Here is an 18456-nt window from a genome sequence, read left to right on the forward strand (position 1 = left end):
ACTTAGCCCCCTAACACCCACCCACCCACACACACACACACACACACACACACATATATATATATATATATATATATATATATATATAGTTAATTAATTTAAAGTTTATATCTTTTCCACATTTGTGGCACTTACTTGAGATTACTAATGACTGAACTCTGCTCACTGAGTAATATATTAAGTTATAATTAAAGGTCTGAAAAAGTTATTAATATCTCTTTCTTTTGACAACTAGTGTTATAGCTAAATATTACAAGTAGTCACGAGGTTTTAATGCATTAAGCCAGCCGAGGTCTTTTATGAGAATGGTTTCTATTAATTAAGGTGGATAACTTCCTTGCAATGCAGAGTTATTTGTTTTGGAAGCTCTGAAAAGCTATTATTCAGGTTTTCATTACTTTGTGAGCCTGGGCTCTGAGTTGGCCGATTGAAGGTTTCCCATGGGTGATTTTCTTTTTTTTGTATTACTTCAGAGGTTGATTATTTTCCTGTTAGGAGGATACGTGCTAATAATCAGGTTTAATATCCCTGCAGGCTATTGTTTTATTATTATATTTTTTAACAGACACCCTTATTCAGGGCAACGTAAAAATGTCACAATATTTCACATACCCATTTATACAGCTGGGTTTTAACTGGAGCAATCTTGGTGAAGTACCTTTGCTGAAGGGTACAACAGCAGTGTCCCCAACCTGGGATTGAACCCACAACCCTCTGCTGCAAAATCCACAGCCCTAACCAATACTCCACACTACTCAAATCTTCCAATCTGGTTATCAATATATTAAGTCATTATAATTAAATCCCATTATTGAGATGTTGGACTGGGACCAGCAGCATCCAAGATTGTATGCTATTCCACACATATATAAATAACCTGAACAATGCTTGAAACATTAGATAGTAGATAGTAGTAGATAGATAGTAGATAGTATAGTCTATACTCTTGAGACAGTTATGATAATCTAATAAATACACACTTGGGCCGATACATGGAAAATTAAAATTGATATTGCATGCTGGAAATAAAATGTTTCATTACTAGTATATAATTACAGAACTGTATAATGGCCTTTTTCAAAATGATTGAGGATTTGAATATGTTTTTTTCAGTAGCATAGTAATCTGGAGAAACAATTGCAAATCAAAGGAAGGTATTTGCCTGCATACTGTTAGGTTAGATTATATAATATAAGTCACCTTTGATACAGGTGTCAGTTGCAGTTGTAGCATAATACTGTTGTCACAAAAATAAAGATTTTGCTTGTGTGTGTTGCCATTATTCATACAATAATGTCCACGTCCACGGCCTTTGCTTTGTCTAATCTATATTAATGATCTGGACTCTGGGATAGTTAGCAAACTTGACAAATTTGCAGATGATACTAAAATGGCTCGGCAGATACTATCTCGGCAGTACAGGTTATTCAAAGGGACTTAGATAATATTCAGTTGTGGGCCGACACCTGGCAGATGAAATTCAATGTGGACAAGTGCAAGGTATTACATGCAGGTAACAAAAATTTCCACTATAATTACACTATGGGAGGAATAGAACTAGATGAAGTAACGCATGAGAAAGACCTAGGAGTCTATGTGGACTCCTCACTTTCTCCATCCAAACAGTGTGGGGAAGCAATAAAAAAGGCAAACAATGTCAGGGTATATTGTCAAAAGTGTAGAATTGAGAACAAGGGCAGTGATGTGCAGACTGTACAATGCACTAGTTAGAGCTCATCTGGATACTGTGGACAGTTCTGGGCTACACACTTCAAGAAAGATATCGCTGCTCTAGAGGCAGTTCAGAGGAGAGCAACCAGACTTATTCTGAAGGGAATGTCCTACTGAGAGACTGAGGAACTGAACCTTTTCACCCTGGAACAGAGGAGACTACGTGGGGACTTGATCCAAGTCTTCAAAATCATGAAAGGCATCGACCACATCAAACCAGAGGAGCTTTTCCAGATCAGCAGGGACACACGCACCCGGGGACACAAAAGGAAATTGGGTTTCAAGGCATTCAAGATGGAAAACAGGAGACACTTCTTCACACAGAGAGGTGTCACAATCTAAACAAACTCCCCAGTGATGTGGCTGAAGCTGAAAATTTTGTAACATTTAAAAATAGACTGGATAGGATCCTTGGATCACTTAGTTACTAATGGACACCAAACGAGCACGATGGGTCGAATGGCTTCCTCTCGTTTGTAAACTTTGTTATGTTCTTATATTCGTATGTCTAATCTAGGGCCGGATTAAATCAAAACTTTGACCCACCAGCTAATAGCAAACTACAAACCTGTACATCATAGCAGTTACATTTATGATTAGAAGAAAGTGGCATCTTACTAAAAATTAAGCCGCAACTGAGTACAGATCTGTAGTTTTCTATTAGCAGGTGAGTCAAAGTTTTGATTTAAACAGACCCTAACCTGTCAGCATAAAAATAACATTTCCTTCCAGCATGTGATACATTTTTCACTTATATCTGGTGCATTGCAAATATAAGATTCTCCCGTTATTGAGAAGTCTTCCTTACACTGTGCTATTTTCATTATTTATTGATGTTGCCTCCATTCTAAGAAGAAACGGCACAATACATGTACACACACACACTTTATTGCGAGAGGCATTCAGAAAACAGACAAAATATAAAAACGAAAACCCTGGGCCTCAACCCGATGACTTTCTATGACCTCTTGTCTGATGGTCAATAAGAACAAACATATACTTCATGGCCACCATGTTACTTCTGTGTATTTAACTCATTAACATGATGGTAATGAGAAGAGCTGGTGGGAGCTATTTGATATTCCCATGTTGTCACTGTGGCACTGCCTTCTTCACTAGTAGAAGCTATCCTTTCTTTCATGTTGGCCACTCCAATAATTCACCCAATCACATTGCTCTAGCCATAAGCCCACAGATGGACGCCAAACTCACTGATGCCATAATTCAGATGCAACACTGTTTGTTTTAGCACCCAGCTCCCAGGAAGAGGCCTCTATTGCTGCGAGTTAAATCAGTCGAGGCAACAATAGCATGCATCATTGTCAACTTAGAAAAATGCAAACTTCAGGATGTAGAATGACAAATGAACAAAAATGTTGTTTTGCGCACCAGCTGAGGTTTACAGATGCATGGGGGGATGCCTTCAAGAGATGCAGTGCATTTGTTTAAACAGATCTGTGATAGCTTGCTAACATAGGCATGACCGACAACTCTGGGGCTTTTAAGAGACCCACCAGGCATTTTCCAAAATGTAAACTGGATCCTGCTGGTTTGTATTCAGCAGCAGATTTTTCATATAAATAATCTAAAAAGAGTTGTGTATCACATTACCAAGAGGGCTAAACATACTGTTATTTCAGTTAAGACATAGGAGATGAAGTATCCAGGATGAAGCACGGCTGATGTCGGTGTGGCACACTGTGGACCCATGATAACGCCCGGCTGCCACGAAAAGTACTTTTGTTTGGGGTGGGGGCGGGGCGTTGCGTCACGGATGACGCGGCGGCCCTGGTTTCAAGGCATCTCCAGCCGCAAACGCACAAAACGGGACGGGAGGCAAAACTTTCCCAACTCCCGTAATGTAAACCCGGGGCAAACGACCAGCATGAGCGGACAGGCGACCTCCTCTCCCGCAGCCCCTCCGGCTTCCCTCGGCAGACGGCGCAGAGCAGCGGGGTAACGTAACGGCTCGGGGTTTTGAAACGCACAGGACGACCAAGAAAAAGTTTCGCAGAAGTTGGTGGTAAAGCATGGCGCTGGAGACCGGAGGAGTGAAGCGTCCCAAACCGAAGAAGAAACCCAAGAAGGACAACAAAAGCCGGACGGTGCATTCAAACCTTGTATACAGCGCTGCCAAGAGAGAGGACAATCCCAGCAGACTGTACGCCAACAATAAGATCAAAACCACCAAATACACCCTGCTGTCCTTTCTGCCCAAAAACCTCTTCGAGCAGTTCCACCGCTTTGCCAACGTGTACTTCGTCTTCATCGCCCTGCTCAACTTCGTGCCCGTCGTCAACGCTTTCCAGCCGGAGATGGCTCTGGCCCCGGTGGTCTTTATTTTGTCTGTGACCGCCATCAAGGACCTGTGGGAGGATTACAGGAGACACCGGTCGGATAAAGAGATCAATCACATGGATTGTCTTGTTTTCTGCAGGTATTTTGTCTTTTGTTTTGGGATGCATGGGTTGAGTGTATATATTGGTTTTGCGGTGCACTCGCCTGCCATACCTGTTGCAAGTCAGTGAGACGAGATGCAAGGATCGTGTTTCTCTCTCTCTCTCTCTCTCTCTCTCTCTCCTGCTCTGTGTGAAACGTGTATAGTCTGCTGAGTGTTTTTATCTGTTTTTATTCCCTGGCTGGTTCAAGGGCGGAAACAAAGTTCAAAACCTGTGGATTTGGGCTATCTCTCTCTCTCTCTCTCTCTCTCTCTCTCTCTCTCTCTCTCTCTTTTTTATTCATATTTTCCCTCCAGTAATAGTTTCATTTTGGATTACACCGACTATCGAGGGACATTTTCTGCTCTTCCTTCAGTTTGGTGAATGCAAATGACGTTCGTGAGGGAGTCAGGCTTGCTGGTGTTTACAAAGTGTGACTTATGCGTTCATAGACATAACGGTTCACTCCAAACGACATAATAAAGATCCCATAGATAATATAATGCATGCATAGATATAATAAAGAGTATGTCTTACACAAGTCATTATAATAATAATAATGATAATAATAATCGCAACTGGTTCTTACTCCATTGTAGCCAAGTATCTTACTTCGCGCCTGGACGTTCAGACCAATCAATTAATCAATTTATATAGCGCCCTTCGCCGGCAGCGTGGCTACAGAGCGCTTTACAATCAGACAACGAAAATAAACCACTAAATAAAGCATAAATAATACAAGAAAGCACCAGCCACACTTAAGCCTTCTTTAAATGCAAGTCAATCTATCAATTTATCAATTTGATAAGCTGAATCTTGTTGCTGATGTCCAATATGCGCTTTTTATTTTATTTAATATTCAGGATTTAATATGGGTGGTAGTAAGACCACCACTATACTACTACTACGGTTGTGCAAGACTCCCCGAAAATAGTGGTGCAATACTTCACACCTCACTCCCTGTTCTGCAGCATTTATTTCACGGATTTATAGCTGGAATTAAGCAGCGGGTGTTTTATTCTGCACAACATTGTTTCACTGTTACAATGCGAGTCGCTAGGAGACGCACATGGCAGTGTTTATCCGTAAAGTGGAGGAAAAGCTGTTTTCAGTGGGAACCTAAACACTTCCACACTGGGCACAGAGGGCATCGGCGGTGTGCATTGCTGAAAGGATGCCAACTGCTGCTTGGGGTTGAAGGCTGGAGTCAGGGCCTAGTAACGGATCTAATGGGGACAATCGCTGCCAGTGTCAAGGCGTTTTATATATTAAATAGGGCCTTTAAAATGTGATGTTGGCAGCTGATCTTTTCTAGATCGTATTGAGATGGTTATAGGGATCTTGAAGTGGCCTACTATAGAAGTGGTCTATATGAATACAGTATAACTTGGAGTACACTACTAATCCTAATCGTAATATATTTTGAGTTATACACCAGGGATGGAAAATGATTTCTGCAAATGAAAACTGCACTACTTTAACAGAATAACTTATCTGTGTGCTCAGTGCAGTGCGGATACACATTTCCCTTGGCATCGGTGACCGGGCAGGTCCTGGGAGAGTTGTTGTACATACTTTCTCTCTTTCCATTTTCCCATCAAATATTCCATTCACACGGCGTAGGAACAGTGAAGCACCTCTTGGAAATTCAGGAGGAGTCATTGTTTGTTGAGAGACCCTCGGTTGTGACTCGTACGCCACTGTCTGAGGACCAGGAGCCCATGAATGAATGAATAGTGTTCCCGAAGGCTGGGATATGTGCTAGTTAGTGTCTGTGCTACACAGTTAGCATACACAGCTAACATTGTGTGTTGAGGAATGATTTGTGTCTTGCTGCTCTGTAGTTGATTTGAGATAAGATGGGCCTGGAAGAGCCCCTCACTTTACAGCCAGTTGGTAGGCTTCATTTTCTGCTCTTCTTTAACACATGAGTAACAATTTATGTTGCTATAGGGCAGGGCATTCAGTAGGTCCAACAGACCATGGAGCCTGGGATGTCTCATCGGCTTCTACGGATAAGCCCCCCGATCAATCTGTCCACCCCCTTTCCAATGTCTAACTGTCCTCCTCTCATTCATTTCTAGTAATGGTATGGCTTCAGCTCCCTCTGGCTGAGGCCTGTGTTTATAGCTACCAGTCATGTGCTAATCATGTGTCTGCAATAGCTTAATTAACCCCGCTTGCTCATACTAATTAGGTTATTGTATTTTCTTCACACTTGACATTTTTCTTTCTCACCGTTGACTTGCCATGGTTTAATTTTTTAAGTCCCCTTTAATTTGTCTTAAATTATGTGCCTAATTAATTATTAATCTAATTTGAATAATTTGTTCTTTTGCTTCTAGCATTCAATTGAGTTTTATATTTTATATTATGCTCTAGCTTTCCAGATCACTTTCAAAAGGAGAGCAAACAATTTACCCATTTCTAAACTGCAAACCTTACCTTTACGTGAGGTTTGCTAGGTTTTCCCATCTGATTTGTTGGATTGATAAAAAGGCTTTACTTTTTTGAGATCCATGAGAGAGACATGATGGACTTTTTGTGCCCACGTTGCCTGTTACCTTTTGGAGGGAACCAGTGGTTAAAAAGAAATGCCTCTCAAGTGAAAGCATTTGAGAGCCCGGCTGAAAAGTACACCCAGCTGCTTTACTGTAGCATACAGAGTTGTCGCAACAATCAAGGTACTGTAGTTCTTCACTGGTGTGGTTGTGGCACTGCTTTTTTCAGTTTCAAACTAAAATGTTTACCCTGTCATTTATTATTTAAATGTCATTGCTTTTTATTTTATTTTTTTTAATTAATGTCAGACACAAAACTGCTTTATTTGCAGAAAACGAAGCAATGATGCCTTTTTCTTTTTCCCTGAGAAGGCTTTGGGTCAGGGAAAGCGGGATCTCTTCCACTTACTGACTGTATTGCTTTAGTGAAAAGCTGCTCTGTTGACCACGTATAGTACATTAATTCATGGTAATCAAAGGACTCAGTGTTTTGTGACTTTTCACAGAGAAGTTCAGCCTTGCACTGTACTAAGAGTTCTCAAGGTTACAGGTAATTCATTTATTGTTATTCCTAGCTTACATAATTATAATTTGTTTGTAAAGGATTCTCTTTTATTAATCAGATGATAAACAAAACTCTGTATAAGATGGGAGTTTGGAAGGGGAGAAAATGGTAAAACAAAAGTTATTACTGTTTTAACGTTATATACAATAAAATAACTTATTTTCACTAAACTAACAGCCTGTGCACTACTTTGGCACCCCTTTCACCTTACTTCATGGAGTGCTTCTAAAAACTACAAATCACTACAAATCCAAATCTCTTTCACTGAAAACTTTGAATTTTATTATTGATTTGGCTTCATACTTCCTTCTGTGGAACAGGTCATCATGTGAGACTGTTATATATTAGTCCACACTGAAGCCTGGGTTCTCCATTACTTGCTATTGAACTAATGATTATTCAGCACAACACTTGGACTCGTTCAGATATGTAACGGGGTTCCAAACTGTGAACAAAACACTCCCATTTGCGACTCTTTATTCTCGCAGTGCGACACCAGTTTTTTATTGGACACATGGGTGCCAGTGAAAAAATGGAGCTGGTCACGTTAATTATCTGGTCATGATAATTTGCTTGCGCTGGGATATGATGGACTAGGGCTGTGCCGGTAAACTGTATACCGCCTCACACGGTGACATGCTTTCCGTGCAGTTCAATCTTTTTTTTTTTTTTAATGCAATGCTTAATAACCAGCAGCTGCGATAGAAACTACAACAATTTATAGTCCGGCAGATTGTTCACAGCTGTAGCATCAACACAATTAAGCAGTTAGATGATTTCTTTAAGCTTTTTAAATAGGGAGAAACTTGTGTTTGAAAGGCCGTACCTTTCATTCTTTGTTAGGACAATCAGAAAACGCATTGATTTTCTTCCTTCAGGGATACAGAATAAAGTCACGGATGGGGCTGAAAAAAATGTAAAACGCTGTCTTCCTCCATATCTTTTTCAGGGCTGTTATAATATTCTTTCCTATTGTTGTGTGACAGAAGTATACCATTGATCTTTTACTGATGTCTAACTCCCTAGACCTCACTTGGTACAGGATGCCACAGGTTTGAAGCTTGCTCAGATGTGTTCTCTCTGAGGGTTTTAAGCCACATGCTGTGTGCTTTCTCTGTTAAATCACTTTCCATTGATCAGACCCTAAATAGATAAAATGGTCATGGATTACATGACACAAGGCCAAGGCGGGTAGGCAGCCCTGTCTTTAATTAGACATCTAATTGGTTGATTGACCCTACAGTGAGTAAAGAATGCTACTGCATCCCTGTGTAAATCAATCAGCCAATTTATTATATTGACAAACTATAATAATAAAGGATTTTACTCTGTGGAATCAAGTTGACTTTACACATTTCACTTTGTAACATCTAATATAATTGTGTAAAGTCAGATTGAGAGAGTATTATCAGTCTTGTTTTTGTACTGTTAGTGTTGTTCCTCTCGGTTGTTGTACATCTGCTCAGGTATGCAGTAAAAACAGGAGATTTGGAGAAGCCACAAGCCCAGTAATATTGTGTCTCGGAGCAGTTAACTGAATACTAGGAGCACCAAAGCAGAGCACCTCATCTGTGTGCTCTGCATTTCCTCTTACGTAGATCTTTCATTGGTGAGCATTTAGGCCTAGTTAATATGGCAAAGTAGGCTGAGCTAGGCAATCTGGCAACACAGTGGGAAGAAACCAGTGGTACAAACAGGGTGTCTTTACATTACATTATTTGTTATTTAGCAGACGCTCTTATCCAGGGCGACTTACATTTGTACCCATTTATACAGCTTGGCATTTTACTGGAGCAATCTAAGTGAAGTACCCTTGAGCAAGGGTACAAAAGCACTGCTGTTGTAGTGTTGGTATCTTAGTTGATTTGGCCAACCGCAATATCATGTTTTTTGAACTAAAAAAATGTTGTTACCGTACACTTGTTGGCTACCCACCAAAGTGTCTGGTAAGATTGACAGATTTACCCGCCACTGTCTAAATCTACCCGCACTTGGTGGGTGGCAGGTGTTAATTTTATTCCCTGAGTAGTTGCATTAGAAACATCACCCTTTATATTAGTTGGATAAGGACAACAGACACTTCATTATGGGTCAGTATGACAAACCGCTCAGGTTTATGCCTTCAAATTAGATGTCCACAGATTTTTGTTTTTGTAATTCTTATTAATTGTACTGTTTTCTGCCAGCAGTATATATTTGAATGAAATGTGAACCCTAAGTCTCTGATTTGTGAGTTGCAGAAGTTTTCTTTACACAGACAAAATCTGGTACAGGAATTCCACATTAACTGAATTCCTAGTCCCCCCTCTTTGTAGTACACTGATTATTACATATATCCCTGACCGTGTAAGAAATTGGGAAGAATCAGAATTGTAGCCTACCTAATAGGCATCATGCAATCAGATGTTAGTAAGTCAGAAAATAATCCCTTTTGACAGATTTAGAAAATATAAAATTAAACAAAGTTTTCCTAAGTTCTAAAAATATTGAAGGTTATGCAAATAACTTTTCACAGGCATGAAAATGAATAGTAGTACTGTTTTGTGTTGTTTTTTCTCTCTTCAAATGTAGTGCTGAAAGTAGTCCTTGAAAGAACCTCTTTAATATTTTACAGAAACGGAATACATTGAATACTAACCCTTTTTGCACAGTTCAAAAAATTGTGGTAAACACGTTGGAGGATACAAGTTCTAAAATGCAGCCAGGTCTATATGGGTTTTGTTAATTGCAAAATTATGATTTCTTTACCCGTTAGAAAAAATAACCAGATGTTGTTTAATTAACCTTTGAATACATATTTAAATGGTACCTACTAAAAGATTGGTTGTTACTAAAGTCTGTAAAGAATGTTACATTTTTATTATTGGATGACTGAACTCTTGCTTGGTTAATTTAAACTGTTTCCATTCACAAATGGTTGAATCCCAAAGTTATTCAGATAATCCAGTTATCCAGGCAATTCATTGTTCTATTTTTTGTTTATTTTTCTCTTTAACATCCAAACCTTCAGTTATTACAGATTTAGCAATCAATTAGACCACCTAAATAATATTCAGAATCTTTATCCTGATCTGTGAAACTGCACTGCAGTATAGAAAGGAGAAACCTGACATTATTTATAATCGTATTGCATTTGTAAGTTACCTACCCCAATGTAGGCCTTGAACAACAGCTTGAACCCCAACCCTATCCTTTACTAAAATGTCAAGATTGGTGGAGTTGGGGGTAACGCATCAGTAACGTAACGCGCTACTGTAACATTACTTGTCTTAATAACGAGTTAATATAACGCGTTACTTTTAATTTGAGTAATTATATTAGTTACTTTCCGTATAAAATAAACAAGGTTTCTTGCTACATTCATCTAAATGATGTGGAGTTTAAATTGGAAGCAAGCAGCAATACATTCACTAAATAAATAGCAGCAATAAAACACAAAAACAGCATGTAATGTCTATGCAGTGGCACCACTCGGACTGTTTGATAATTAAAAGAATTGTGTCCGGGTATTGAGAGAAGAACCCCATGGCTTGTCTGCTTGCTGCTGTCAGACGTACAGAGCTGAACTTTAAAGTAGGCATTATGAAACCCAGGCTGTATTTTAGACCGCATACTACACGTACTACATACCAACATGATGGTATAATATAAATATAAATTTCATAATCTTTATCCTAAACTTAAATGTAAAACCTAATCATAAGTACAGCAACATAGCCTCCCTCTTTTTAGAAACTACTAAAATGAACTTTCCTCATTTGTGGGGTACTTTTATTTATAGTTTATTCACATCTCTGCAGTTAGTATTTTGTGTCTCAGTTGACTTCAGTAAATTGATTCCTGTAACTCTTCTAATGCACAGGTCAGAGATTTTTTTTTTTTTTTTAATAGTTTTATTTAAAATGTTTGTATAACATGGTGAAGAAGGTACTTTAATCCTATTCTTTAGGATGTAGTATAATGGATGCAGTGATTGCTTTTACGTCCAATAATTATTCAGAATACATTTCTGATTTATAATTTACCAAAGCTGGTTGAAATGTAAGTCTTGTTTTTAACAGCTGTTTAACAGAACATTTGTCAGCTATTGCACAATATGTGGGCCTAAATCTTTGCATTTTCCTTTGGTCAGTTTCTAAAACAATCACATCAGTGCTACAATTGACAGATGTTTATTGTAAGGGGGGTTATTTCTTATCAACAAACTATATTACAAAACTGTGAGTATTACAGTGGGTTGTCTTTCTGTTTTGCACAAACTCTGTTAATGCAATTCTCTCAGGATGTTTTTCATTTTTCCTGCACAAACATTTATTACTTCACATAGTTTGATGTTCATTTCCTCCTTTCTTGATTTCATGTTTGTTTTTGTTTTTTTTTTAATATAATTTATAATGGCTCTCAATATGTACAACTTATTTTTTTAATATACTATATTGGCTATTATTTTAATCCCTTGGGGCTTGGACAGAAATCTATTGAGTCAATTTTCATTTTGGTTTGGCAGAAAGGTAAATGTGAAAATGTTTAAAATGGCAAGATTAACAAGGACCTAATTTTGGTAACAGGTCGGGTTTTATTGTCATCTAAGTGTCCACGGAGTCTATAATCATGGCTTATGTATAATTTTATGTACAGAGGAGTAAGGATTCATCCCTACTATCTGAAATCTCCTATTGTAGTTCCATTTTAAAAATCAGTGGTATGTGTGACTAATGAGCATTGAAAAACCATGACAATATCACATCTTCTAAAACACTGATTTTAATGCCCGTTTCATTATCTTTAAAATTCAGCTAAGTATGGCATGCCGAATTTAATTGCAGAGAACAAGTCGTAACGATGAAAGCAAACCTGTTATTGCAAGAAGGATAAATTGCTACCTCTAAGTTGCTCTAACACACTAAGTGTATAATTTTAAAGGCATTTTTGAGCAAATGAAGAGGTGGATAGCTTCCCCTGATGCGAATTTGTATTAGCATGATAAATGGCTACAGAAGTGTCAAATTGAAGGAAGGTATCTTTTGTGTTTCCACCCCTCCAAAGGTAAGACTGCTGCTTAAAGTAATCCTGTTATTAAAATGCAATCTCTTATTTCTGCTGGTCATGTAGACTGATCATCATAATTCTCTTGGACGTGTTCAGCTGACGTCTTAGTTGGTACCATTTCCCCTGAACTTGTTCCTTTATTCAGGAATATCTCTGTGTATTTGCTCTCCGTTTTGCTTTATCTCCACCATTTTAAGTTGGTCTTGTGTAATGTTATATGGAAAACGCAATATCAAAAATATTCCACAAATTACAACACTTCCTTATTGTGTTAATATTAAAAGCAAAGAAAAGGATCCATAAAAGAGCTTGAGAAAAGGTTATCTTTATATACACCAAAATTGTTTATCACTTGAAGCTTTTTCCTGTAATTTTGTAAAGGCTTCCTTATGTTGGCAGAATTTAGAGAGAGTCTGAGATGTTAAGCCTCAGCATTTTAAACATGCATTTCAAAAGCTTTTGTTTCTCTTTTCTACAGCAAATAAACATTTCAAAGATTTTTATTTAATTTTGTTTCCAAAAACGTTTGGTAATATCTTCACCTGATCACAAGGATAAGTCAATATTGGGAGTGTTTGTGTGTACTTGTAGTACACGGGTAGACTGCATAATTTTCATTATAAATATAACCAAGTAATTGTTGATCGAATACATTTCAATTACAATTATTAGTTTACAACATTTTTAGTGAAATTAACATGGCTGATCAAGTGTATGCTAGGATACTGTTACTGGATGACAATTGCTGCAGCATTGTTAGCTTCATGCAAATAATCTGTACACAACAAAGGAAGCACTAGGCCTATATCTTGATCAGACACCAGATTAATTCTGTTTGGACTGCATTGTCTGGAACTTTATATGTACACACACACACATTTTTTTTTGTGTGTAACAATAAATTATACAGTGATAGGGTACAGATTTGTACTTTGCGATTCTCCAGTAGGTACATTTTTAGTTTGGTCTTTGCCCTAATACTAAGAGGACAGTTTCACCGCATGTCACAAAGGAAAGCTTGACTGTTCGTGCAGAAGTAATTCAACCTCAAACTCGTACATTTCTTTACATGTAACTTAAATAAGAAGAAGGTAATGTGACTTCTTTGGTCACACACATTCACAAATTCTTGAATACAAGCTTAATTCTAAAATGTGACTTTATTGAAATGTCTATTGTCTGAATCTTTAAAAGCTACTGGTTACTGAATAAACAGAAGTATTATATTGCTTATATTGTGGTAGATGTTTGTCACTAGACAATAGGGTAATATTTGATTCTCATCAAACTGTAACTTCACATTTTATTCTTCTTTGGTAAGTTTTCCTTTGAAGGCAGAAGGAATACAACGATTTTAATTATTGGTGTTCCACTGCTGTGAGTATTCGCCTCAAATGTATAATTATAAAGAGCAAAATGACAAGATACTATGTTAGAGCTGAATCCAGTAGGTGTTCAATTTCACGATCTGGGACAGACTCTGAAGCTGCAGGTCCTTTTAACCAAACATAAAGCAGAATAACTGGAACGTGGATCTCATTATCTGTGGGTTTGACCATTACCAGTACCAGACTACAGTAGAGAGTGGTGCTGACAGCCTTGACTTACAATATTTATTGTCTTTCTGGTGGATTGTTTTGTTGCTCTACACTGTATTATTGTCACATGAACCAGATTTCATAACTCACTTAATACTCCATCAGCAGTTGTGGGATCGTGAGCTCCCATGTAAGGAGCATCCGTGCCTTCAATGGATATGATCAGCTTGTAGCAGGGTTACTAAATGCACTTTAAATGAATGTACTGTACTTCATGGTAGAAATAGGAATCGGCATCGAGATGTTTTCAACTTCTACCATTGGTCGAGTGATGCTAGTGGATACACAGAGGAACCCAGTGAGCACTTTAATGGGATCCTGTTCATCCTTGTTACCTTAAGGGTGAAGCTCAAACCACATTACAGATGAGTGCAGAGAATATCTTTAATAGACCGGTGATGCTTTTTTTGTTTTTGTTTTTGTTTTGTTTTGGTAAGCATATGTAGTGATTTTAAAATGCATATTGCTTTTCCCTTTTGTAATCACATTGCACAGAGCTACACTCATTTTTAATTCAATGAACTGAAAAAAGCAGAATGTGTGATTTGTATTTTGTTTAAATAGTGCTACAGTACTACTTGAATTCTGCCTAAATGAAAGTGGTACATTTGAGAAGACTGTGGTATTAAGTAAATACTGTTGCTACTGAAAGACTAAGAAAACCTTAAGAAGGCTTTGTTTTAATTAAAGATCAAAAGCTTTAGTGTATTGTAATTCTCCATGCAAGACAGTAGGCATATATGTGGTGAATAAGATAGTGGGACTTACAAGTCATTTTGACATGTAAGCTGTACACAGCACACACACACACATGCTGTGTAGCTTTGTCTGCTTAACTTGTCACTTTAATGGACATATATTCATATCATGCATATATGTACATGCATGATATGAATCATTGTCTCAATCCTAATCACTTTTTTTGGACATAGGCCTAGTTATTATTTATCAATAAAACCATGTGATCTCAAATCTTAGTCTAGTCTAGTGTAGAATTTAAACTAATTCACTAAATAATGAATTGATCAAATATTGCACATTTTGCTAAGCCTATATTGATATTGCGTTTATATAATCATATGTGATATAGTGTCAGGCAGTATGTTGAAAGACCGCCCAGTGAGGCTCTGGCACTCCCCAGACCCAGGAAGAGATCCGCTTCCTGGTTTACCGCCTGGCACTGCATCACAATATGAATACATTTAAAATGTATACATTATACACATTTATTTCAAGGCCCTGTTACGTAGACCAAGGTTAATGTTTAATTGTTCAGTCAGTTACATATTTGATAGTGTTTATCATTATTGACTATAATTTACTGACTGTTGAAACCTAAATGCAGTTGTGCAGGTACTCATAACATAACATTCAGGACTATTCCTGAAGTTGAAAAGTACTGAAACGTCTTCAACAATCTTCCTGTTATCATATTCTTTGTAAGAGAAGGGCTGTGTCAGAGATGTTCTCTAATATAGATAAATAAAGTAATTCAACTTACTAGTTCAAGACATGAAATAACAGTAATCTCATTCATACTGTCTGAACTGCAGCATACTGTTGTTAATTGTTGGAAAGTAATTTAATCTGCAGTGTTTGGCAAGCTACAGTTATGTTACAAAAATATTTTCAACTCCTGTCCCTATACCCCAATCCCATGTTTAATTTCGTATTTGTCATGATCCCAAATAAAACGTCTAGATAGATATTTTTTCCAGAATGGTTTTGCTTATAGACATTTCCAAAAGGGCTGTATCCTAACCAGACCAGATAAATAATCTATGACATGGTTTTTCCAAACATGATTTACACACACACACGCGTGCACACACACGGGTGGTTACAAAAATAAAAAGTTGCGGTCAACGTGGAATCTTCTATTGGTAATTCAGTACCTTTGAAGAATAGTGTTATCTATTTCTTTTTCTTTCTTTAATTTATTTTTACTGACTCTCCTCTCTGTCCCCCAGCAAAGTAATCCTAAACCTTCACTGTACATTCTCCATGTGTTAGAGTTGGCACTCATATATTCTCACCTGTTTATTCTGTGAAATGAACAATTCAAGTGGGTAGTTATCCAGGGCTGTTTTATCCAATCATCATGGGTAGTGTCCATCCTTGGTATCTTTCTCCCTTATTTAAACAAGGTACCAAGCTGTAACTCTCTTCAGCCTCACTTATTTTTCTTCAGTAGTTTTCTTCTTTCTGCCATGGCCACTTTCATTTGCAAAGCAACTTGGTCTTCTGTATTGATTAATTTGTGGTTTGTGTTGGATATACGTTTTTTGTTTGTTTTTTGTTTTACTATTATCTTACATTTAACAAGCGGTTAAGATAGTATCTGGTTAAATTTTGCTTTTGAAGATTTAATAAGCTTATGCATAAGCCAATGTATTTTATAAATTTTTGTTGGATTTCTGTATGGTTTGCAGGTGTCCCGTCACTTTCAGCACTATGTATGTCTGCTGCAAGGGGCATTGCAGTGTTGTCATACATGATTGAATCTCTGAGGATGAGTGTCCCTATGCAGACCAATCAGTCACGTCTTGCTTTTCTTAAACTTAAGGTACATTTTTGTTATTTTTATTCATTAATTCAATCATAAAATTTCCCCTGTTGTTACTCTGTAGGCATGAAAAGAAATACCTGGAGAAATACTGGAAAGAAATCCAAGTTGGGGATTTCATTCGGCTGCGGTGCAATGAGATCATCCCTGCAGATGTCCTGCTCCTGTCCTCCAGTGACCCAGACCGCTTGTGTTACATTGAGACCGCCACCCTGGATGGTGAGACCAACCTCAAGCAAAGACAGGTGGTCCGGGGCTTCATTGATCTGGTAAGACCTAATAGCTCTCTGATTTGTATTCTGTAATAGCTCTGAAATAGTTGTGGAAATACACCCTATTCACTATCGGTGAAAAGTTTTACAACACCCCCCATTTTTCCAGTTTGTATTGGAAAGTTAAACCGTTCAAATCCAGTGCATAACCTGAAATGGTACAAAGGTAAGTGGTAAACTGCCAGAAGTTAAAAAAAAAAAAAAAAAAAAAAGTTTGTTATATATACTGTTACTACAGCCTTGTACTATTTAGCATTATTTGACAGTGTTACACGCAGCGCCTGTGCATAGAAGTGCCACTGTATTCCTACAACGCGCACATAGTTTCAAAACTGATTCTCTTGGCTATCAGCGCGTTACATTCTCAAACGCATCCGATTTACATTACGATTTACAAACACAATCTGCTGCGGGGTGGGGGGGGATTCATTCAGATAGTCACAGATCACTCGGTTTCCATCGGATTTCTTTGCAAATAGGCTTGTTTTGTTCAGAATTATTAATTCAATATATATAATTGGATGTTCTGTCGAGCACAGAGGAGTTCAGATCCGATTATGTAAAATCGTTGTGTATTAGTTCACTGTAAACAGTTTTCCAACTTGACATTTGAACTCTCTATGGGCGTGTGTTGCTTCTACCAAAACGTGGATGGTCTTGTTTTGATCAGTAGACTGTCTGGTTCTAGAATATGTCAAAATATTTTATAATATAATATTTTCTGAGATTTTGTATTCCTACCCAGACAAAGTATACCTCCACCCCCCCATTTCAGATAGCAGAGGGGGGGTATAAAAACCCACATTTTTCACGTCAGAGAATGCTTCCGATCATTAGAAAGCTGAGAGTCTTGGCTTTCATGGGATATCAAACACTTGGCAAACACAACAGTGAAGATTGCACATGGGATTAAAGAGAAGCACATGGATTTGGTGCCCTTTTAAGGGTACCAGAGGGGTTTGTCAGCTTAAGGGGATACATTTTGTTAAACAAAATTATTCCATGATTTCTTTTTTATCTCCAATTGTTTTTGTTCTATGCTTTAATTTCAGAGTACATTGAGACATTAAACTGCGTGAATTTCAATAACAACTATTGACCGGTAGTATACGTATTTCTGTGCTGTATGCAGTCAGACCTAGGGTTTGAACCACTGTCATGGGCATACCTCTAGTGTGTCAGAGCCACAAATTAGTACTAAATGCACTATGCCAATAAGTCTGTTCCCCTGATGGGAGGGTTTGTACACTGTTCCAAATCGGGGGAAATTGTCATTTTAAGAAGCCCATGTGCACAATGAGCCCTGTTACATTTCTTTACAAGGATTTGCAGTGCAACAGGTTTTAATGGTGTAATTTTCCAATTTGTGCTTTGTGGTGCGAGATGTAATGATTTATTGTATCATTACATTGAATCACACTGCACACGTTCATTATTGTACAGGCATCCTCAGATTTTAATCTTGTTGTTTTGATAGTACATATCCAATTTGAGATGTAATTTAAACCACTTAATACGGAGAAGTGTACTGTAACAGCAGTTAAGAGAGTCCAAAGGTAAAGTTTAAGTTAAACTCAAGATTATCGTGGTGCCTGATCAGTCTAGAGATGAGCTGTCGCATCCATCTTGGTTGTGGATGAGTTACATGGGTTGTGGTTTGAATTTGGTATATATAGGACATTGACACTAGATTGTTTTCACACCCACTGCCGAAAGAGCCAAACCGCGGAAACGCA

The 18456-nt window shown here is 37.8% G+C and overlaps 1 protein-coding gene across 1 annotated transcript in view; it reads left to right on the forward strand.

Annotated features, from left to right (window-relative positions):
- The first annotated feature begins 3761 nt into the window (after positions 1–3761).
- atp10a (ATPase phospholipid transporting 10A) overlaps positions 3762–18456 on the forward strand; it is a 41637-nt gene continuing 26942 nt past the window's right edge. Inside the window, exons 1-2 of the mRNA XM_066706100.1 lie at positions 3762–4168; positions 16513–16717. Coding sequence (XP_066562197.1) covers positions 3762–4168; positions 16513–16717 — 612 coding nt within the window. The remainder of the gene's footprint in view (positions 4169–16512; positions 16718–18456) is intronic.

The sequence above is a fragment of the Amia ocellicauda genome, chromosome 6 (genome assembly GCF_036373705.1).
Source record: "Amia ocellicauda isolate fAmiCal2 chromosome 6, fAmiCal2.hap1, whole genome shotgun sequence".
Lineage (NCBI taxonomy): Eukaryota > Metazoa > Chordata > Actinopteri > Amiiformes > Amiidae > Amia > Amia ocellicauda.